We start from the raw sequence: 23,830 nt of genomic DNA, 5'->3' as shown, positions 1-23,830 counted from the left end.
GATTTCATGTCGCGTTTGCAGACGTCTTTATAACGGAGACATGGACGGCCGGTGGGTCTGATACCAGTGGCGAGCTCGCTGTACAATGTGTCTTTGGGGATCCTGCCATCTTCCATGCGGCTCACATGGCCAAGCCATCTCAAGCGCCGCTGACTCAGTAGTGTGTATAAGCTGGGGGTGTTGGCCGCTTCAAGGACTTCTGTGTTGGAGATATAGTCCTGCCACCTGATAATGTATTGTTTTGTTTACAGGCTATCTTTTTCTCTACTGTATGCTTTTATTTTGCCCCAAATGTTAACTGTTTTTCTTCATTGAATATTTAGCACGTCAAGCTGTCCTGTTCGTTGGTCTTTGACAGTGCTACTGTGGAGGTAATTGAGTTGAAATGTCACCAGAAGTTGCCTTAAACAGAATTTCTCCTGCACTTCGTCCCTTTATCTCCAATGTTGTCAGAAATGGAAAAATTGGCTTAGATGCTACAAACAATCTCAAAATAACTGACCTTAAATCAGGGTAAGTGCTGATTGAGTGCTCCAAATTTAATTCATCCTATTATTCTGTGATGTTCATGTTTTCTCTGCTCCCAGTGCAATAATTTGCTGTAGCTAAGATGGGTCTGGTTGTCTGTGTGCGCGCGGGTGTGGGTATACATCCTTTTAACTATTGAATTATTTTAAGTACTTGTTTACATTTCATTTATGTAGCCCCGGCCCAAAGTTAGCTACAATTTTTACCGAAGTCCCGCAATGGACAAGTCTGACTAGCAATGGGAATCGGGGGGAAACTCTCTTACCTAACACAAAGGAAGATGGTTCTCTTTGTTGGAGGTCAATCATCTCAGTCAGGACATCACTGCCAGAGTTCCTCAGGGTCGTGTCCTAGGCCCAACCGCCTTCAACTGCTTCATCAATGACCTCCTCACCATCATAAAGTCAAGTGGGGATGTTCGCTGGTGACTACACAATGTTCAGCACATTCACGATTCCTCAGATACTGAAGCAGCCCAAGTCCATATGCAGCAAGACCTGGACAACATCCAGGCTTGAGCTGAGAAGTGGCAAGTAACATTCACCCCACACAAGTGCCAGGCAATGACCATCTCAAAAAGAGAATCTAACCATATCCCCTTGATGTTCAATGGCAATACCATTGCTGAATCCCCCACTATCAACATCCTGATGGGGGAGCGGGGAGGTCACCATTGACCAGGAACTGAACTGGACCAGCCACATAAATGCTGTGGCTACAAGAGCAGGTCAGAGGCTTTGAATTCTGTGGCGAGTAACTTGCCTCCTGACTCCCCAATGCCTATCCACCATCTACACGGCACAAGTCAGGAGTGTGTTGGAATACTTTCCACTTGCCTTATTGGGTGCAGCTCCAACAACACTCAAGAAGCTCGACACCATCCGGGACAAAGCCTGCTTGATTGGCACCCCATCTTCCACCTTTAACATTCACTCACTCCATCACTGACGCACAGTGGCAGCAGTGTGTACCATCTACAATAAAGGCCGGCTCGGGTCTGCAAATGAAACCTGACCCGAGCCCGACAGAACCACATCTGACCAGAGCCTGACCCGGCCAGAGTCCTTTCATTTTTTCCCACGCCTGACCCGACCCAACCACTGGAATGTTCAGTTAACCTAGCTTCAGTTTTTCGCTTTTTAAACTTGTGTAGATAAGCAACAAAAACCATCACTGGACTTGAAAGGTTGTTTAAAAAGTACATTAAAATTGGAGCCACGTACCAGAGGTGGTGATAGTGTGTCCGACCCTGCACGACCCGACCCATGTCGTCGGGTTTGGGTCGGGTAGCCATGCTTTAATCTACAAGATGCACTGCAGCAACGCACCAAGTCTCCCTCGACAGCACCTTCCAAACCCGTGACCTCTACCACCGAGAAGGACAAGGGCAGCAGATGCATGGGAACACAACCACCTGCAAGTTCCCCTCCAGGTCATATACCATCCTGACTTGGAACTATATCGCAGTTCCTTCACTGTCACTGGATCAAAATCCTGAACTCCCTTCCTAACAGCACTGATGGTGTACCTGCACCCCAAGTACTGCAGCAGTTTATTTATTTATTTAGAGATACAGCACTGAAACATGCCCTTCGGCCCACCAAGTCTGTGCCGACCAACAGCCACCCGTTTTTCCCAGTTCAAGAAGGCAGCTCACCACCACCTTCTCAATGCCAATTAGGGATGGGCCACAAATGCTGGCTTAGCCAGCAACACCCACAACCCACAAATGAATTAACAAGAATGTGCTCACCCTGCTTTACGTGCACTTCTTTTAATAATGGGTACAGTATAGTCAGTTTGGATGTAACTCTTATTTTCAGTTTTAGGGTAGAAAGTTGCAAAGTAGTGAACATTTACACAACTGTGTATTGCTATTCCCAGTACGCTATTTCTATCTATATTTTCCAATTATTGTACATTCTTTGCATTGTAGCATTAGCTACTGATACCTTGTATAAAGAAAAAATTGGTTTTGTATGTTTAAATGATTATTGGTTGGAAAGGATGCCACAGCATGGTCAGATGTGCAACACTTGCAAGTGCAATACATGTTGAATTTATTTACATACAATCTTGGTGCATGATAAATTCTTTGCATTTGCAGAGTATAAGCTAACCTGATGGTCGCTGAAACAAACAGCTTATGTTGGTGATAAAATATCCCTATGCATAGACAAACTCTGCAGTACTTTGCAAGTGACTATACCCGAACTAATAACCAAGTGTTAAACCATCATAATACCAAGAACAGCAGGGTGTTCTTTTGATATACTAGTCAATATTCTGCCCTCAACCAATGCGACAAAAACAAATTAAGTGGTTATTCGTCTCATTGCTGTTGGTAGCATCTTGCTGTGTGCCAAATGGGTCCTGTGTTTTGCTTTTTTTTATTCATCAGGGTTTTTCAAAATGATTCATTGTATATGAAATGCTATGAGTTGTTTCTGAGACGTGCAATTACAATTTTTTTTCAATGTGAAAGAAGCAGAACAAAAATTCAAAGCAACACTATTCTACCTCAGCATGATTAGCATGGTATTGAAAGTTTATAGTTTTCCATTTGATTTCCCACACTAATATAAAAGACTTGGGCTTTGGAGATATACCTGTTTTGCTTTTGCAATTCCGGCAATTTTCCAAATGGCTGTTAATGGTATGAGTGTTAGCAGCCATTATTTTTTTTGCTAAAATTGCTCTTTGGTTCCTCCTTTCAGGTGCACATCACTAACACCTGGACCATGTTGTGACCGGTTTAAGCTGCATATTCCGTATGCTGGAGAGACACTAAAATGTGAGCATTATTTTATATTCAGAGGTCATTTAATGACATGATTCAATAGTGACAGGATCAAAAGTAAATAATTTCGGCATAAAAGCTTTGGAGAACATACTGTAGGAACTTAGTGGAATTAGTAATTGCTATTGTTTTTAAACACTATCAAAAGCATATTTGCAAACACATTGCTTCACTGAATGTTCTGAACCATGTGGTACTGATGTTTGCAAAATGTACTTGACAACATTTTTCTTTGTACCACCGGTGGGGGGAAGGGGAATTGCATTTCCTTCCTTCAGTCTAGTCATAATCAAAGCGGCTGATTTATGATGTGTAATTGTACTATGTCACAGAATTTTGGAACAGAGCACATTGGCATTTCTTTTCAAGAGATAAGTCTTCAAAATTGCAGTCAGTGTTTGACTTAAATGATAATATGGCTCAAATAATTAATGATAACATTGGGTCAAAAAATCAAAGCCAAATGCCAGTAATAGTGCTTATTGGCTACATTCATGGAGAAATCTGTGGTCGCGGTTGCCTTATTTAGTTGGTTGTTGGGAGGAGCCAGTGTGTGGGCTTTTTTTCCCTTTATAAGTTCCAAGTGTAGTTGCAGTTAGTTGATGGGCTGTAATGACCCACTAGGTATTTTGCTACTATTGGCTTTTTTCATTCTTTTTGTTCGAATTACTTTCAAATTCTGTTTTTTAATGCTGTCTGTGCTATGTATTCCTTTTTTGACTGGGAGACAGGAAGGCAGATGAATTGTTCTTGTGCTCGTATGTTCTATAACTACAACTAGGAAATTTGTGAGAAGCCCTAAAAACCTTGTCCATAAGTTTATTTTATTCATTTAAAAAAAAATTCATTCATGGGATGTGGGCGTCACTGGCCAGGCCAGCATTTATTGCCCATCCCTAATTTCCCTTGAGAATGTGGCGGTGAGCTGCCGTCTTGGACCGCTGCAGTCCGTTTGGAGTAGGTATGCCCACAGGGCTGTTAGGAAGGGAGTTCCAGGATTTTGACCCAGCGACAGTGAAGGTACGGCGATATAGTTCCAAGTCAGGATGGTGTGTGACTTGGAGGGGAACTTGTAGGTGGTGGTGTTCCCATGTATTTGCTGCCCTTGTCCTTCTAGTTGGTAGAGGTCATGGGTTTGGAAGGTGCTGTCTAAGGAGCCTTGGTGCATTGCTGCAGTGCATCTTGTAGATGGTACACACTGCTGCCACTGTGCGTCGGTGGTGGAGGGAGTGAATGTTTGTAGATGGGGTGCCAATCAAGCGGGCTGCTTTGTCCTGGATGGTGTCGAGCTTCTTGAGTGTTGTTGGAGCTGCACCCATCCAGGCAAGTGGAGAGTATTCCATCACACTCCTGACTTGTGCCTTGTAGATGATGGACAGGCATTGGGGAGTCAGGAGGTGAGTTACTCACCGCAGGATTCCTAGCCTTTGACCTGCTCTTGTAGCCACAGTATTTATATGGCTACTCCAGTTCAGCTTCTGGTCAATGGTAGCCCCTAGGATGTTGATAGTGGGGGATTTAGCGATGGTAATGCCATTGAATATCAAGGGGAGATGTTTCGATTCTCTCTTGTTGGAGATGGTCATTGCCTGGCACTTGTGTGGCGCGAATGTTACTTGCCACTTATCAGCCCAAGCCTGGATGTTGTCCAAGTCTTGCTGCATTTCTACATGGACTGGTTCAGTATCTGAGGAGTCACGAATGGTGCTGAACATTGTGCAATCATCTCTTTTTGGGGAACAATTTGAATTCTTATAGAAAACATACCAAGGTGGTTTACATAGGAAAAAAAATGTTGAGCAGCAGTGGAAGAGCTGTGAAAACTGATTGAAAGAATAATTAAACACATGGGTTTAAGAGGCTGTTAAAGGTGGGAAGAGAGGTGGCAAAGCAGAGGGTTTAAAGAGGGAGTTCCAGAGAGTTAGTTCAGAATAGCTGAATGCTCTGCCACTGATGAAGTGGAGAAAACAAAGGATGCATAGGAGGCAAGAGTCAGAGAATAAAAGGCACACACACACATATATATATTATATAATATAAAGGATATAAAGCTGGAAGAGGTTGTGGAGGTCGGATACCATGATAATGGAGGGAATTGTAGATGAGTATAGCAATTTTGAATTCAATTTGTTAGGTGATAGGCAGCCAGTGGAATTTGGCAAGGGCAGAGTGAGTGGATCTTGGTGTGGAAAGCAGAGTTTGGACAAGTTAAAGTTTATGAAAGCAAGAGCTTGGGAAAACTATCAAGGAGTACATTAAAGAAGTTGAGTCAAATGTTAATAAAAGCATGGCTAAGGGTTTTGGCAGTGGAGGTAGATAGAATTACAGCACAAGCAGCCATTTGGCCTGTTGTGTCTGTTCCAGCTGTTTGAAAGAGCTGTCCAATTTAGTCCTGCACCCCAACCTTTTCCCCATAACCCTGCAAATTAGTCCTCTTCAGGTGCATTCCTGTCGACTTTTCAAAATTCATATGGAATCTGTTTCCACCACTCTTTCAGATCGTGCATTCTGGATTTTAATAGCACTCTGTGTGGGGAAAAAAAAATCTCCTTGTTTTCCCTTTACTCCTTTTGCCAATTATTTTGGAAAACCGATGGGTTGCACCTCAACCGGCCAGGGACCAGTATCCTCACATGGGTTTTTGCTAGTGATGTTGGGAGGGTTTTAAACTAGCTTAGCAAGGGTATGGGAACCTGAGCGTAGATTCAAAAAGGAGAATAGTTGGAAATGGGAGGCAGAAAATTACTAAGTATGTTTGGAAGGCAAAGGAAACAAAAGCTAGAAAATCGACAACAAGGGAGTTTGGCAGTGCTAAATGGTATATACTTCAATGCAAGAAATCTAGGGAGTGAGGCAGATGAGCTGAGAGAATAGATTGACAGATGGGAGCATGATATTGTAGATATTACTGAGACGTGGCTGAAACAAGGGCAGGAATGGCAGCTCAGCATTCCTGGTTACAGAGTTTTCAGACGAGGCAGAGAGGGGGATAAGAAAGGGGGGGCACAATATTGATTAAAAAATCAATTATAGCAGTGAGGAAGGATGATATGGTAAAGGATCATCAAATGAGACCATGTGGGTTGAACTGAAGAATAAAAAAGGGACAATCACGCTACTGGGAGTGTTTGGGAGACCCCAAACAGTCAGAGGGAGATAGATGAGCAAATACGTAGGCAAATCTCTGAGAAGTGCATAAACAATAGGGCAGTAACAATGGGGCATTTTAACTACCCGAATATTAATTGGGATGGAATCGGTGTGAAAGGCAGAGGGAGTAGAATTCTTAAAATGCATTCAAGAGAACTATTTTATTTAGTACGTAACAATTCAAACAAGAGAAGGTGCAGTTCTGGACTTAGTTTAACAGTGTCAGCTGTGGCTCAGTTGGTACCATTCTTGCCTCTGAGTCACAAGGTTCTGGGTTCAAGTCCAGGGCTTTCGCACAAAAATCAAGGCCGCCACTCCAGTGCAGTACTGAAGGAGCTGTTGGAGGTTCCGTCTTTCAGATCAGACATTAAACTGAGACCCCATCTGCTTGCTCAGGTGGATGTCAGATCCCATGGCACTAGGTGTCCTGGCCAATGTTTATTCCTCAGTCAACATCATAAAAACAGATTATCTGGTCATTATCACATTTCTGTTTGTAGGTGTTTGCTGTATGCAAATTGGTTTCTGCATTTCCTGCACTACAACAGTGACTACACTTCAAAAAATATTTCATTTACTGTAAAGCACTTTGAGACGTCCAGTAATTGTGAAAGGCGCTATATAACTGCAAGTCTTCCTTTTTAGTTTTAAGGAATGAAGCTGGGCAGGGTGGAAAGGGCATCTGTTGGGGAGCACTTTGGTGGAAGTGATCATAATTCAGTTCGACTTAGGGTAGTTATGGAAAAGGACAGAGATAGACTGGGAATAAAAGTTCTTAATTGTGGAAAAGCTAATTTTACTGAGCTAAGATGTGATACAGTGGACTGGAAACAGCTACTTGAAGGTAAATCAGTGGGAGATCAATGGGAGGCATTCAGGGAAGAGATAATGAGGCTTCAGAGCAAGTATGTTCCCTTAAAGAAAAAGGGTGGGACTAAGAAATATTGGCAAGTAAAATCTAAGAAAACACAAAGATTTTTTTTGTAAAAGAGCATGAGGATAACTAAGGAAGAGTAAGGCATTAAGGACCATAAGATTAATCTGTGTGTGGAGGATGTTCTTCATAAGTACTTGTGTCTGTTTTCACAAAAGAGAGGAACAAACATTGCAATCAGGGAGGAGGACTGTGAAATATTAGATGAAATTAACATACAGCGAAAGTAAGGAGTTTAACAACTTTGAAAGTGGATAAATCCCCATTCCTGGATCTAATGTATCCACAGCTGTTAAGGGAAGCAAGAGAAGAAATAGCCGAGTCTCTGACCATCATTTTGCAATCCTCTCTGGCTATAGGTGTGCTGCCAAATGACTGGAGGATAGCTAACATTGTACCATTGTTCTAAAAGGGGGAAAGGGGTAAATCAATTAATTACAGGCCAGTCAGCCTAACCTCAGTATGGGAAAATCATTGGAGAAAATTCTGAGGGACAGGATAAATCTTTATTTAGAAAGACACTGATTAATCAAAGATAGTCAACATGGATTTGTTAAGGGAAGGTCTTGTTTGACTAACATGATTCAATTTTTTGAGGAGGTAACAAGGAGGGTTGATGAGCCTAGTGTATTTGATGTCATCTATATAGATTTTAGCAAGGTTTTCGACAAAGTCCCACATGGCAGACTGATCAGGAAAGTAAAAGCCCATGGGATCTGAAGCGAAGTGGCTTTAGAGTGGCGAGAGTGTGAGGGAGCAGCGACAGTGGCGAGAGTTTAAAAGTGGCGAGCCTGTGAGGAAGCAGTTAGTCTGTGGGTTCAGAGCCGGCCGACAGCGTTCTGAAGAAAATGACGTCAGTGAGAAGCAGGTAATTGGTTGGTGTGTATTTTTTTCCTTTTTTTTCTCAACTCGGCGTCTTTTTTAGTAGTAGCAGGGCTTATTAGTAGTAGCATGGTTTATAATTTAATAGGTAGAGAAATGGCAGGACTGCTTCAACCTTTGGAGTGCACATCCTGAGCTATGTGGGAATTCGAGGACACTTCCCGTGTCCTGGATACCCTATGTGCAGGAGGTGTCATCAATTGTAGCAACTTGAGCTCTGGGTTTCGGAACTTGAGCAGTAGCTGGTGTCACTGTGGCGCATCTGTGAGGTTGAGAGCTTCGTGGATAGCACGTTTATAGATGTGGTCACTGTACAGCTTAAGAATATGCAGGGAGAGAGGGAATGGATGACCAGCGGACAGTCAAGAAGAAATAGAAAGGTAGTACAGCAGAACCCTGAGTGCATTCCACTCTCTAACTAGTATTCAGTTCTGAATACTGATGAGAATGATGATTCATCTGGGGAGTGCAGCCAGAGCCAAGTCCATGGCTCAGCTGCATGGGGTGGGAGGGGGCGGGGAAGCACAAGGAGTACTGAAAGATCAATAGTGAAAGGACATTTAAAAAGTATATGGATGTGCACTTGAACCGACAAAGTTACAGACCAAGAGCTGGAAAGTAGGATTAGGCTGGATGGCTCCTTGTTGGCTGGGACGGTCACGATGGGCTGAATGACCTCCTTCCGTTCTGTCAAGTTCTATGGAATTTTTTAATGATTCTGTCATTGATTTTAAATCTATAACCCACTTGCCAGAGGAAACAGTTTCTTCCTGCTTGCTTTTTCAAAAAGCTACATAATTTAGAATACCTCTATTTGGTTTTCCCTTAACCTTCTTTGCTCTAAGAGAACAATCTCGGTTTCTCCAATGATGCCACGTAAATGAAGACCCTCATCCTGGTAAATTTTCTGTTTCCTCTTTAAGGCCTTGGCATTCTTCCTGAAATCTGGTACCAGAATCGTAGACCATATTCCAGCTGAGGCTAAATGTTTAGCATTTAATACAATGCCCCTATTTACAAAGCCAAATATCCCATATACTTTCTTAACCTTATCAATTTGCCCTGCCACCTTCAAAGGTTAATGATTATGCACCCCCAGGTCCCTTTATTCTTTCACCCTAGCCCTCAAGATAGTACTATTTAGATTATATCTCCTTTCCATGTTGTTCCTCCCAAAATACCAGAGCTTTATAAGGGTTCACACTTATCTGCATTCAATTGCATCTGCCATGTGTCTGCTCATTTCACTAGTCTCTCTAGGCCTTCTGAAGTTTACTACTATCCTGCTCACTACTTTCTGTTTTGCAAGTGTTATATCATTTGCGACCTATGAACTTGTACTCCCTATATCCACGTCCAGGTGATTTATGTAAATCAAGAAAAGCAATGATCCCAATAGTGAACTCTTGAGTAGGGTGCGACCTTACTGCATACTTCACTCCAGTTAGAAAAACATCCGTTCATCACTTCTCTCTGCCTTCTGTCCTGTAGCAGTTAGGCTTTTGAACTCCAACTCTGACACCTTTCTATTATCTTAGCCGATGTTAGCTTCCACTGGCAACATTGAGTTCAAACCTGTCCTACCGATCCATGGTGCAACATGTTGTGCAGTAATATGCTGTGCTGCCTGAAGACTTCTGACATTAGAAATGAAAGATAAACTGTATTTAATGTTGGATCACAGAAGTTATTTTTAGAGAATTGAGTAAATTATGCTGATGCTTCTATAAATACCAAAAATTGAGAAATGAAGATCACAAAACCTTAATTAGACTTTTTACTTGCTCAAGATGCTTTGAACTTTGCTTTAATACTGCAAAATTTTTCTAAGTGCTTTATAAAGATGCTTGGCATATGCATTTTTATACAGAAGAATGTTCTTATCTTATGGACCTTTGAGACTTTGCAATTTATTTGCAATATCCATGTATATACAGGAAGAGGGCTTACTAATCTCTTTCTGAAACGAGGTACTTTAACCATGTGATGCATGAGGTCAGAATCCTGTGAAATTGCTCTTTCACTTCTGATTATTAAAGAAAAGGTCAGCTAACCCACTTGTACTGTAGTTAGTTGAGCTACTTACAACCTTAATTTCAAAATGTCAAATATGGTAATTTTAAGAAGAGGTGGGGTCAGTTAATACTCTGCCTCAGTTAAAATTAATGTTCAAGCACAAATTATTCAGAAAGAATTCAAACATTAATTGTGGTCTCTAGCTCTTTAAAATAAAACACCTGTGGGTTCTATTTATACTGCATAGAAACGTTTTTTTCTAAAAGGCAGATGCTTTGTTAATTGGCTTGGACAATCTTTTTAGATTACAGTACTTGCCACATATTGATGCAGTTCCTTTTGTCAGCTCTGTTGGAACATAATTTTATAAGAACTAATAATAGTCGTTCTGATTTACTTTTACAATAGCTAGAGGCATAGAAGGAGGCCATTCAGCCCATCAAGTGCATGCCTGCTTTCCACGGATCAATCCAGTTAATCCCACTCCCCGCTCGATGGCTATAGCCCTAAGAGTTTATTTCCTTCAAGTGCCCATCCAGTTTCCTTTTGAAATCATTGATTGTCTCTGCTTCGGCCACCCACGTGGACAGCGAGTTCCAGGTCATTACCATTCACTGCATTAAAAAGTCCTTTCTGCATCTCTTGCCTAAAACTTTCAATCTGTGTCCCCTAACCCTTGTACCATCAGTTAATGGGAACAGTTTTTCCTGTTTAACTTATCTAAGCTTGCCATAATCTTGTACAAATAGCCTTTCAATCTCCTTGGCTCCAGGGCGCGCAGCCCCAGCTTTTCAACCTTGTAACTAGAATCCCCCATCCCTGGAACCATTCTGGTAAATTTCCACTGCACCCTCTCGAGGACCCTTGCATCGTCCTAAAGTGTGGTGACCAGAACTGAACACAATACTCCAGTTGGGGCCTAACCAGAGCTTTATAAGGGTTCAGCTTTTGTACTCTATGCCTCTATTTATGAAGCCCTAGATCCCATATGCTTTGCTAACCACCCTCTCAGTATGTCCTGCCACTTTCAAAGATCAATGCACATGCACCCCCAGGTCCCTCTGTTCCTGCACACTCTTAGAACTGTGCCATTAAGTATATATTGCCTCACCCTATCCCTTCTGCCAAAAGGCATCACCTCACACTATTAAATTCCATCTGCCATTTCTCTGCCCATTCTGCTGGCCTATCTATGTCCTGTTGCAGGCAGTTTGTATCATCCTCACTATTTGCCACACCTCCACGTTTGGTGTCGTCGGCAAATTTTGAAATTCTACTCTGTATTCCAAAATCCAACTCATTTATTATGGCAAAAAAAGCAGTGGTCCTAGCACTGACCCTTGGGGAACGCTGATCTCTACCATCCTCGCGTTTGAAAAGCAACCATTTAGCATGACTCGCTGCTTTCTGTCCTTGAGCCATTTTTATATCCAATTGGATACTGACCCTCCTATTCCATGAGCCTCAATTTTATTAACCAGCCTTTTATGTGGTACTTTATCAAATGCTTTCTTAAAATCCATATAGACAACATTAACTGCATTGCCTTCATCAACCTTCTCTGTTACTTCATCAAAAAATTCAATTAGATTATGATCTGCCTTTTACAAATTAATGCTGGCTATCCTTAATTAACTCAAACCCCTCCAAGTGCCTGTTCATATTTTTCCCTGATAATTTTTTCCCTGATTATTCTTTCTAAAACCTTACCCACCACTGATATTAAACTAATTGGCCTGTAGTTGCTAGGACTGTCCTTACATTGTTCTTGAATAAGGGTGCCACATTTGCCACACTCCAATCCTTTGGCACTTCTCCCGTATCTAGGGAAGATTGGAAGATTATGGCAAGCCCTTCCACTATCTCCACCCCTAGTTGAATGTATTGAAATCAGAACCATTTTGCATTCATAAAAATACATAGGTTATCGCACAAAAGGCCATTCAGGCCAACTCAGTAAATGTCGGAATTTACCCTTCATGCAAGCAAATAGTTCAAATCATATTTACTCACTCTGTTCCTATTTACCTTCAACCCATTTGTTTTCATTCACCTATTCAATCCAATCTTGTCTGTTAATATAGTTTCTGTAACAACCACTAACCCTGTAAGTCAATTTTATAGCCTTATAACTCTTTTGTGTAAATAAATTTCTCCTTCATATCTTAGCACTATATTTACTGTAAGGATCCAATATTTCCTCATTTGGGAGGTTATGATAAATTAAAAACTATCTAAGCTGTAAATTTTTTTTGACCATGCATAATCATGCAGTTTCTGATCTGAACCTGAACTTTGATATTCTAATATATTTTCCACTAAATTGATTGGCTCAAGAAAATTTATGAATACAGTGTTTTTGTAAGTTTTGAGCATAGGTGAAGTTGGGTTGGCAGTTGGACAATAAACATGCAAATAGGAAAGCTGATAGATTTATAAAATAAGCTCATGTGAGCATAGCCATCTGCCAATAACTATTTATTTCTATTCATAGGCTTTTTGCCTAGTGTCCATAAAATAGCAAGTAGTGTTTGTATTTAGTGAAACACTAGGAACATAGGAATATAGAAGCAGGATTAGGCCATTCAGCCTGTTAAGTCCTTTCTGCCATTCAGTTAGATCACGGCTGATCACAACCTTAACGCCACTTTCCCACACTATCCCCATATCCCTTGATGTCATTAGTATCCAGATATCTATTGATTTCTGTCTTGAATATTGTTACGACCGACCGCTCAAGACAAAGCCACCAATCAAAATATATGATTCTGATTGCGGTGGGAGAAATGCACTGTCAAATCAGTCCCGTCCCTCCACAGATCGCCTAACATATCACTTTAAACTTTTCAAATTAAAGAAAACCATAGCTGAATTGAACCATCTATTAACCCCCAAATAAGGTGAACAAAAGCAGGTATCTTGAGATCAACAAATTAACTGTTTATTAGAGAAAACTAAGTTCTTAAAACACTATTAAGATATAAACAACACTTTAAAAAAAAAAGTAACAAAGTCCTTGCAGATTTACGTTCCTGCCGAAATGGAATCTTCCAATGTTGAACGGTCCAAGGTGGCTTGAAGTCCTCGCAGCTGTCCGATGGGGGAAAAAAAAGATTCTTCAACAGTAGGACAGTCAGTAATCTAGTTCAGCAGTTGAAGTGATGCTGTTCTTCTCCTGGGATGAATTCAGCAATTACAGTTCAGTAGTTACATTAATTGGTTATTTTCTTTTAAGAAATGAATCTGGCTTGACTTTTCAAAAATTCTGAGAGTATAATAAATAGGGCTTAAACAGACAGAGGAAGAGCTCTCTTGTTTCCTTCAGACAGTCTGTGTCTATGTCTCAACTGTCTCTGCAAAAGCCAGTTTTTCAACTAGTTTCAAAATTAAACGGCAACATTGTATATCCTGTCCTTGGTCTCCGAATGGCTGTGTCCAGGATAACCAAGGTGCACTTTCCTTGGTAACTTCTGAGGTTGGCTTGTTCTCCCTCTCTGTACGGCTGTATCGAGGGCAACCAAGATGCACTTTCACTTTGTAACTTCTGAGGCTGCCTTAAAGCAGTACTGATCCTTTGCTGTCTTAAAGACACACTACAGATTCCCCCCCACCCCCCCTCCCAAAAAAAAACCATATGCTGAATAATATGCTCAATGATTGAGCTTCCACAGCCCTCTGGGGTAGAGAATTCCAAAGATTCACCACCCTCTGAGGGAAGAAATTCCTCCTCATCTCAGTTTTAAATGGCCTACCCCTTATTCTGAGACTATGTCCCCTGGTTCTAGATTCACCAGCCAGGGGAAACATCCTATCTACATCCACCCTGTCATGCCCTGTAAGAATTTTGTAAGTTTCAATGAGATCACCTCTTATTCTTCAAAACTCTAGAGAATACAGACCCAGTTTCCTCAATCTTTCCTCATAAGACAGTCCCGCCATCCCAGGGTTTAGTTTGGTGAATCTCCGCTGCACTCCTTCTATGGAAAGTATATCCTTCCTTCGATGAGGAGACCAAAACTGTACACAGTACTCCAGGTGCAGTCTCACCAAGGCTCTATACAGTTGCAACAGGACTTCTTTACCCCTGTACTCAAAACCCCTTGCGATGAAGGCCAACATACCATTTGCCTTCAATTGCTTGCTGCACCTGCATGCAAGTTTTTAGTGACTCATAAACAAGGACACCAGGTCCCTTTGGGCATCAATACTTCCCAGCCTCTCTCCATTTAAGAAATACTCTGTCTTTCTGTTTGTCTTTTCTACCAAAGTTTGGATAACTTCACACTTATTCACACTATATTCCATCTGCCATGTTCATCCTCCTCACAACTTCCATTCCCACCTAGTTTTGTGTCATCAGCAAATTTGGAAATGTTACATTTGGTCTCCACATCCAAATCATTTATGTAGATTATGAACAGCTGTGGCCCCAGCACTGATAGTTGCGGTACCCCACTAGTAACGCTTGCTATCCTGAGAATGACCCATTTATTCCTACTCTCTCTTTTCTCTCTGTTAACCAATTCTCAATCCATGACGCTCTATTTTCACAAAAGTAAAATACTGCAGATGTTGGAAATCTGAAAACAGAAATTGCTGGAAATACTCAGCAGGTCAGGCAGCATCTGCTGGAAAGAGTATTTTAATTCCTTTATTTTCTTTTCCTTCTCTTCCTTTTCATAATCTCTAACAATATGGGCAAGAAAATTGCTTACTCTCGGGTACTCTGAAAGTGCTGCTCAGGGATGCACAGAATGGCATAAGCTGACTGCAATCTCTGATCCTACCCAGAATTGAGGAACTGGAGCCCTCACTGCGTTTCCTTCCTGCTCGTCCATTGATGTTGGAACAAAGTTTAGTACTTCATTTACTGTCCTGACGGAGATCAGATTAGGTAACTTTTTACAGACTAGAAATAAAGTCTGAGGCCATCCTGTTCATCTGGCTTTGTATTCACAGAACCAGTTGGTTTGCATTTTTGGGAGTATTATATAAAAAGGGGCAAAATTGTCCATTGAAACCAACCACTGCTTACCCATCATTCTTTGCCACAAAGAATTTGATGAACTGAGCTACATCAATTCAACTTTGTTATCAACTGACAAAAGATGATTACCTTCATTTGTACAATAGAGCAGTTAAAAAGTGGATGCATATTGGCATGTGTGATTCTTCACAGTGAGTTATTGTTCTCAATAGTTATGTGAAGTGTGAAACTGAAGCAAGGACCTTATTACATTTTTAGGAGCTCACCAGATATTTCTTCGTCAAAACAAAATTCCCTAACAGGTGGCAACAGTTTGAGAGCAAATGATTTTGGACCCTATTCTACTGCATAACCGGGAACAAAGCACCACTGGCAAAGAGTAGAAGAACTGTCCATTGTCTCAACTGTGGACAGGTGGTAGCCATCAAGGAAGATCCAAAGACTGTGATGAGGGATTCTAAATTTAAAGAGGGGCTTAAAAAATTCATACGTTGAAAAAAAAATGAAGTTCAAACACTGAGCATAGCTATCCAGTTATAGAATGTTTTGTCATAAGTTTCTTCTGACAGAAAGGGTGAATTTATTTTTTAACAAAAAGAAAATTACTTTTTATTCGTTTGTGGAATGTGGGCGTCGTTGGCAAGACCAGCATTTATTGCCCATCCCTGATTGCCCTTGAACTGAGTGGCTTGCTAGGCCATTTCAGAGGGCATTTTTTAAAAAAAGAGTTAACCACATTGTTGTGGGTCTGGAGTCACATGTAGGCCAGACCAGGTAAGGACATCAGATTTCCTTCCTTAAAGGACATTAGTGAACCTTTGTCATTAGTGAAATTGTGGAACACATTGATTCCAGATAGGCAAGCAGGTTGTTAACTATGGAGGAAAATATGTTAGTTTTAAAGAGCATTTTCCCCTCCAGTGTGATGGTGGAGAATAAATATTTAAAGTTAGCTTTGATGGAATTGGGGAATGTATTCAATAAAAGGAAAAATCGTATGGGAATAGAAGCTCAGTAATTGGACCTTTAACATAGAGTTTTGTTGCTGCTTTCAGGAAAAGACCAGATGCTGTAGTCTGTTAGTTATTTGCTGATTCAGTGGTCCAATACCCTTCTATAAATTTGACTATCACATTCATATTATTAATGAACAGTGGATGAACAGGATAGTGGTACTAGCAAAGTAGTACACAGGTCACGTGATCCATCTTTGACTCACCTGTGCATTTTAGCCTCTGTGCTGCTCATTGTATCTGAGCTGATAAGTACAGTCTTCCAGCTCTAGATCTCTTTTATACAATATTTAATGGAGATGCCCTACCAAGTAGTAATTTGATTATGCAGAAGCCTGGTCTGACCCTTGGATGTATATTACAGTTCCCAGTATGTTTTGTTTTCTTTTGTTAATAAAAAGGTTGTTCGAAATGAGTTGTATTGAAATTGTATGAAGTTGTTAAAACTCATAATTTTAGCAAAATGTAAAGTACATAAGATTATACAGTTATATATGTGTGCCCATTTTTCCCACAACTCCATCCCTACCGCAGCATTGAAATGACTCTAATCAAATCATAATAACGCCATCTGGAATTGCAACAGTGCTACTTTAACCCTCCATAACTTCTTTGACACAGTCCTGCTCCAATATCTCTGCTGCATTGTTCAGCTCAGTAGGGCTGTTTTCTCTGTTCCACTCTTATCTATCTGATCATGGTTAGAGCATCTTCAACAATGGCTACTCTTCTTGCTTCTGGATCCTTTCCTCTGGATTCCCCCAAGGATCTGTCCTATTCCTCATCAACATACTGCCATTAGCCCTTGGCACTATCATCTGTAGACGTAGGGTCAGCATCGACATGTATGATGTTGATACCCTCTACCTCTCCATCACATCTTTCATAGAAACATAGAAAATAGGAGCAGGAGTAGGCCATTCGGCCCTTTCATTATGATCATGGCTGATCATACAACTCAGTAACCTGCTCCCGCTTTCCCCCCCATATCCTTTGATCCCTTTCGCCCCAAGAGCTATATCTAACTCCTTCTTGAAAACGTACAATATTTTGGCCTCAACTGCTTCCTGTGGTAGCGAATTCCACAGGTTCACCACTCTCTGGGTGAAGAAATTTCTCCTCATCTCAGTCCTGAAAGGTTTACCCCATATCCTTAGACTATGACCCCTGGTTCTGCACTCCCCCACCATCGCGATCATTCTTCCTGCATCTACCCTGTCAAGTCCTGTTGGAATTTTAGAGGTTTCTATGAGATCCCCCCCCTCTTCTGAACTCCAGCGAATATAATCCTAACCGACTCAATCTCTCCTCATACATCAGTCCCGCCATCCCAGGAATCAGTCTGGTAAACCTTTGCTGCACTCCCTCTACAGCAAGAACATGCTTCCTCAGATAAGGAGACCAAAACTGCACACAATATGGTGTGGCCTCACCAAGGCCATGTATAATTGCAGCAAGGCATTCCTGCTCTGTACTTGAATCGTCTTGCTATGAAGGCCAACATACCATTTGCCTTTTTTACCGCCTGTTGCACCTGCATGCTTACCTTTAGCGATTGGTGTACGAGAACACCCAGGTCTCATTGCATATTCCCCTCTCTCGGTTTATAGTCATTCAGATAATCTGCCTTCCTGTTCTTGCTACCAAAATGGATAACCTCACATTTATCCACATTATACTGCATCTGCCATGCATTTTCCCACTCACTTAACTTGTCCAAATCACCCTGAACCCTCTCTGCATCCTCCTCACAACTCAATCTCCCACCCAGTTTTGTGTCATCTGCAAATTTGGAGATATAACATTTGGTTCCCTCATCTAAATCATTAATATATATTGTGAATAGCTGGGGTCCTAGCACTGATCCCTGCAGTGCCCCACTAGTCACTGCCTGTAATTCGGAAAAAGACCTGTTTATTCCTACTCTTTGTTTCCTGTCTGCCAACCAATTTTCTATCCTTTGCAATACACTACCCCCAATCCCATGCGCTTGAATTTTACACACTAATCTCTTATGTGGGACTTTATCGAAAGCCTTCTGAAAGTCCAAATAAATCACATCCACTGGCTCCCCCTCATCAACTCTACTAGTTACATCCTCGAAGAATTCTAGTAGATTTGTCAAGCATGATTTCCCTTTCGTAAATCCATGCTGACTCTGTCTGATTCTTCCATTATTCTCCAAGTGTTCTGCTATAAAATCTTTGATAATGGACTCTAGAATTCTCCCCACTACCGACGTCAGGCTGAATGGTCTATAATTCTTTGTTTTCTCTCTACCTCCCTTTTTAAATAGTGGGGTTACATTAGCTACCCTCTCGAGCCTTCCACTGACTCTTTATCAGTATGCCTTTCTGACATTCCACTTTGATGAGCCACAATCTTTCCGTATTAAAAATTGAGAAGATTGAAGATATTGCCACATTGTAGTTAGGCATGCCACCCTCCTCTCAGCCAATGTCTCAGGCTGTACCAGACTGCAATCTCAGTGTCCTTTTCAGCCCTGAGATGAAGTTACTACCGCATATTCCCTCCATCACAAAGACCAGCTGCTACCATCTCTGTTATGTAGCCTACTTCGTCTCTTACCTCAGCCCCTCTGCTGCTGGAATCTATTTGTTAGGGATAGGTGGGAGGTGATAGGGATGACTCCCCCTTCTCCACCTCTCGACCGAAGACACTTTTTTAAAAAAGTGTTTTAGCCCCAAGTGCTTTAATTGCCAAGAACAGACAAATGACAGGTTTTGCATAAGTTTTAAAAGAATGATAAATGTTTATTATTCAACATCCGAAATATACGCAACTACATCCACTTGTACAGATATGCACACACTCAAGAAGAGATAACGTTTATAAGGTAATATGCGTTTAGGTCTTCTGAATTTTAAGAGTTCTCTGTGGCACTTGCTTTTCCCCAGGATGAAGATTTGAAACATAGCAGGCCTGTAATCATTTCCTTGTTCACTGAAGAACAAAACTTGGTACGTTTAGGAGGACAGATGAACTGTTGTAAATTTATCGTGTTATATTCCTGTCGAAGTTCTGTGACGAAACCCTGGTATGATTTTTTTCAGGTGGGAAGTTCAAGGCCAACTCCAGCCTTTGCCTTAAAGCTAGTGGTGTTAAGCAGGGTCCTTTCTCTTCGATGGCGTAGGGGTTTCTCTCTCTCTTTTTTTCTGCCCAGAATATACCTTGATCAAAATTCCTTATCAGAAACCTAGTTCACTGTCATGTGACCAGAGTTTCTCTTTCATTTAATTCATAAATGGTTTCTGATGGTTAGGCCATTGTGTCATGCTCGGCCCCCCACCTGCCAAGAACGGGGCACATTGATTTTGTCATGAACATTGATTTTAAACTGTTAATGGAGTTAAGAGAGGACTTAGAGTCATAGAGTTATACAGCACAGAAACTGGCCCTTCGGCCCATTGTGTCTGTGCCGGCCATCAAGCACCTAACTATTCTAACCCCATTTTCCAGCACTTTGTCCGTAGCCTTGAATGCAATGGCTTGTTGAACAGATCAGCTGTGGCTGGAAAGGACATTTGCATATTAATAGGAAGTGATTGGAAGGACAAAGCCATTTCCTGGCATTCGACCCACAATGGACTTTTGATCACCAGATATTGAAGGTGGGGGAGCTTGCATTCCAGGTTGACTACTAAGATGGCTGAATACACAAACGGACATGGTCAAACCAGCTAGTCACATGACTAACCTGCTGGGCAACCTGAGTTTTTTGAATTTGTGCAAACAGTTTGGGCAGAAAGCTGTTTGCTCCTGGACTGAGAAGATCTCTCTCCTGTCTGCTCCCATCTCTTTCTGACAAGCCTCTGAATCTACTGAAGTCACATGAACCCCAAGAGAGAAAAGTCTCCTACAGCAAACAAAGTTTAAGATGAATACTGGGCCCCAACAAAAAGCATGTTCTACCTACCATCAAGGACTCTACAGTGACCTCGAAGAACCGTAACAACAACTCTTCAGATATTGCCTCAAACCTTTCCACTTTATTTTTCTTCTGCTCTTTTCTGTCTCTACTTGCATGTGTGTATTGCGTATGCATGCGAGCGTGGGCGCGTCGTGTATCTGTAGGCGTTAACTGAATTAGAGTTTAATTTTAATAACGTTTCACCTGTCTTCTTTAAATCTATGATAGCCTGTTTGTGCTAGTTTCTTTGCCTTATAATTGGAAAGCGGTGAATGAGGATTCACCAAGGGAGAGCTAAAACATGGTGTGTTTAAAATTAAACCCTGTTACAGTAAGACCAGGTGAAGGCTGAAAGGGAACCCCAGACCTCTTTCTCACCAGGTCGTAACAATTGTTAGACAATGGAGTTTAGGTGTCACTGAATCACATACCATTTAGATAAAGTAGAGCTTTTTCCACTATGGAGGGTTTGGAATTTGGTAAGAGATCCTGGGGTTTGGGAACACTGAGTCATTGAGTTAGACAGCACCTCGTGTCCGTGCCGGCCATCAAGCACCCATCTATTCTAATCCCTTTTTCCAGCACTTGGCCCATAGCCTTGTATGCTATGGCGTTTCAAATGCTCAACTAAATATTTCTGAAATGCCATGAGGGTTCCTGCATCCACCACCCCTTCAGGCAGTGTGTTCCAGATTCCAACCACCCTTTGGGTGAACATTTTTTTCCTCAAATCCCCTCTAAACCTCCTGCCTCTTGCCTTAAATTTATGCCCCCTGGTTATTGACACCCCCACTAAAGGAAAAAGTTTATTCCCATCTAACCTATCAATGCCCCTCATAATTTTGTAGACCTCAATCAGGTCCCCCCTCAGCCTTCTCTGCTCCAAGGAAAACAAGCCAAGCTGATCCAGTCTCTCTTCATAGCTGAAATGCTCCAGCCCAGGCAGCATCCTGGTGAATCTCCTCTGCACACTCTCCAGGGCAATCACATCCTTTCTATAGTGTGGTGCCCAGAGCTGTACACAGTACTCCAGCTGTGGCTGAACTTGCATTTTATACAGCTCCATCATAACACCTCTGCTCTTATATTCTGTGCCTCGGCTAATAAAGGCAAGTATCCCATATGCCTTCCTAACCACCTTATCTACCTGTGCTGCTGCCTTCAATGATCTATGGACAAGTACACCAAGGTCCCTCTGACCCTCTTTACTTCCTAGGGTCCTACCATCCATTGAATATTCCCTTGCCTTGTTAGCCCTCCCAAAGTGCATCACCTCACACTTTTCAGGATTAAATTCCATTTGCCACTGCTCTGCCCATCTTACCAGCCCATCTATATCATCCTGTAATCCAAGGCTTTCCTCCTCACTATTTACGACACCACCTATTTTCGTGTCATCTGCAAACTTAGTAATCATACCTCCTATATTCATGTCTAAATCGTTAATGTACACTACAAACAGCAAGGGTCCAAGCACTGATCCCTGCGGTACACAACTGGTCACAGGCTTCTAATCGCAAAAACAACCCTCGACCATCACCCTCTGCCTCCTGCCACTAAGCCAGTTTTGGATCCGATTTGCTAAATTGCCCTGGATCCCATGGGCTCTTACCTTCCTGACCAATCTCTCATGCGGGACCTTATCAAAAGTCTTACTGAGGTCCATGTAGACTACATCACTGCTTTACCCTCATCTACACACCTAGTCACCCCCTTGAAAAATTCCATCAAATTTGTTAGACATGATCTCCCCCTTACAAAGCCATGCTGACTATCTTTGATTAATCCCTGCCTCTGCAAGTGGAGATTAATCGTGTCCCTCAGAATTTTTTCCAATTGTTTTCCTACCACTGATGTTAGACTCACCGGCCTGTAATTACCTCGTTCATCCCTACTCCCCTTCTTGAATAATGGTACCTCCTTCACTGTCCTCCAGTCCTCTGGCACCTCTCCTGTGTCCAGACAGGATTTGAAAATTTGTGTCAGACACATCTGGGAAGACACATTAGAGGCAGTCAGCATGGCTTTGTGAGTGGCAGGTCATGTCTCACAAGCCTTGTTGAATTCTTTGAAGATGTGACAAAACACATTGATGAAGGAAGAGCAGTGGATGTGGTGCATATGGATTTTAGCAAGGCGTTTGATAAGGTTCCCCATGGTAGGCTCATTCAGAAAGTAAGGAGGCATGGGATACAGGGAAAGTTGGCTGTCTGGATACAAAATTGGTTGGCCCATAGAAGTCAGAGGGTGGTAGTAGATGGAAAGCATTCAGCATGGAGCTCGGTGACCAGTGGTGTTCCACAAGGATCTGTTCTGGGACCTCTGCTCTTTGTGATATTTATAAATGACTTGGATGAGGAAGTGGAAGGCTGGGTTAGCAAGCTTGCCGATGACACGAAGGTTGCTGGAGTTGTGGATAGTGTGGAAGGCTGTTGTAGGTTGCAACGGGACATTGACAGGATGCAGAGCTGGGCTGAGAAGTGGCAGATAGAACAAAGAAAATTACAGCACAGGAACAGGCCCTTCGGCCCTCCAAGCCTGCGCCGATCCAGATCCTCTATCTAAACCTGTCGCCGATTTTCTAAGGGTCTGTATCTCTTTGCTTCGTGCCCATTCATGTATCTGTCTAGATACATCTTAAAAGACACTATCGTGCCCGCGTCTATCACCTCTGCTGGCAACCCGTTCCAGGCACCCACCACCCTCTGCGTAAAGAACTTTCCACGCATATCCCCCCTAAACCTTTCCCCTCTCACTTTGAACTCATGACCCCAAGTAATTGAATCCCCCACTCTGGGGAAAAAGCTTCTTGCTATCCATCCTGTCTATACCTCTCATGATTTTGTACACCTCAATCAGGTCCCCCCTCAACCTCTGTCTTTCTAATGAAAATAATCCTAATCTACTCAACCTCTCTTCATAACTAGCGCCCTCTATACCAGGCAACATCCTGGTGAACCTCCTCTGCACCATCTCCAAAGCATCCACATCCTTTTGGTAATGTGGCGACCAGAACTGCACGCAGTATTCCAAATGTGGCCGAACCAAAGTCTTATACAACTGTAATATGACCTGCCAACTCTTGTACTCAATACCCCGTCCGATGAAGGAAAGCATGCCGTATGCCTTCTTGACCACTCTATTGACCTGCGTTGCCACCTTCAGGGAACAATGGACCTGAACACCCAAATCTCTCTGTACATCAATTTTCCCCAGGACTTTTCCATTTACTGTATAGTTCACTCTTGAATTGGATCTTCCAAAATGCATCACCTCACATTTGCCCTGATTGAACTCCATCTGCCATTTCTCTGCCCAACTCTCCAATCTATCTATATTCTGCTGTATTCTCTGACAGTCCCCTTCACTATCTGCTACTCCACCAATCTTAGTGTCGTCTGCAAACTTGCTAATCAGACCACCTATACTTTCCTCCAAATCATTTATGTATATCACAAACAGCAGTGGTCCCAGCACGGATCCCTGTGGAACACCACTGGTCACACGTCTCCATTTTGAGAAACTCCCTTCCACTACTACTCTCTGTCTCCTGTTGCCCAACCAGTTCTTTATCCATCTAGCTAGTACA

At 42.1% G+C, this 23,830-nt stretch overlaps 1 protein-coding gene across 3 annotated transcripts in view; it reads left to right on the top strand.

The window, feature by feature from the left end:
* The window catches only part of babam2 (BRISC and BRCA1 A complex member 2), a 306,145-nt gene that overhangs the window by 10,111 nt on the left and 272,204 nt on the right, over window positions 1-23,830 (top strand). For all 3 annotated transcript variants that reach the window (XM_068027726.1, XM_068027723.1, XM_068027724.1), the window contains exons 2-3: window positions 324-513; window positions 3,246-3,322. In XM_068027726.1, the coding sequence (XP_067883827.1) occupies window positions 386-513; window positions 3,246-3,322 (205 nt within the window). In that variant the 5' untranslated portion in view covers window positions 324-385. The remainder of the gene's footprint in view (window positions 1-323; window positions 514-3,245; window positions 3,323-23,830) is intronic.

This window comes from Heterodontus francisci, chromosome 3 (genome assembly GCF_036365525.1).
Source record: "Heterodontus francisci isolate sHetFra1 chromosome 3, sHetFra1.hap1, whole genome shotgun sequence".
NCBI classification, from domain to species: Eukaryota; Metazoa; Chordata; class Chondrichthyes; order Heterodontiformes; family Heterodontidae; genus Heterodontus; species Heterodontus francisci.
This window is presented reverse-complemented; position numbering and strand designations above follow the sequence as displayed.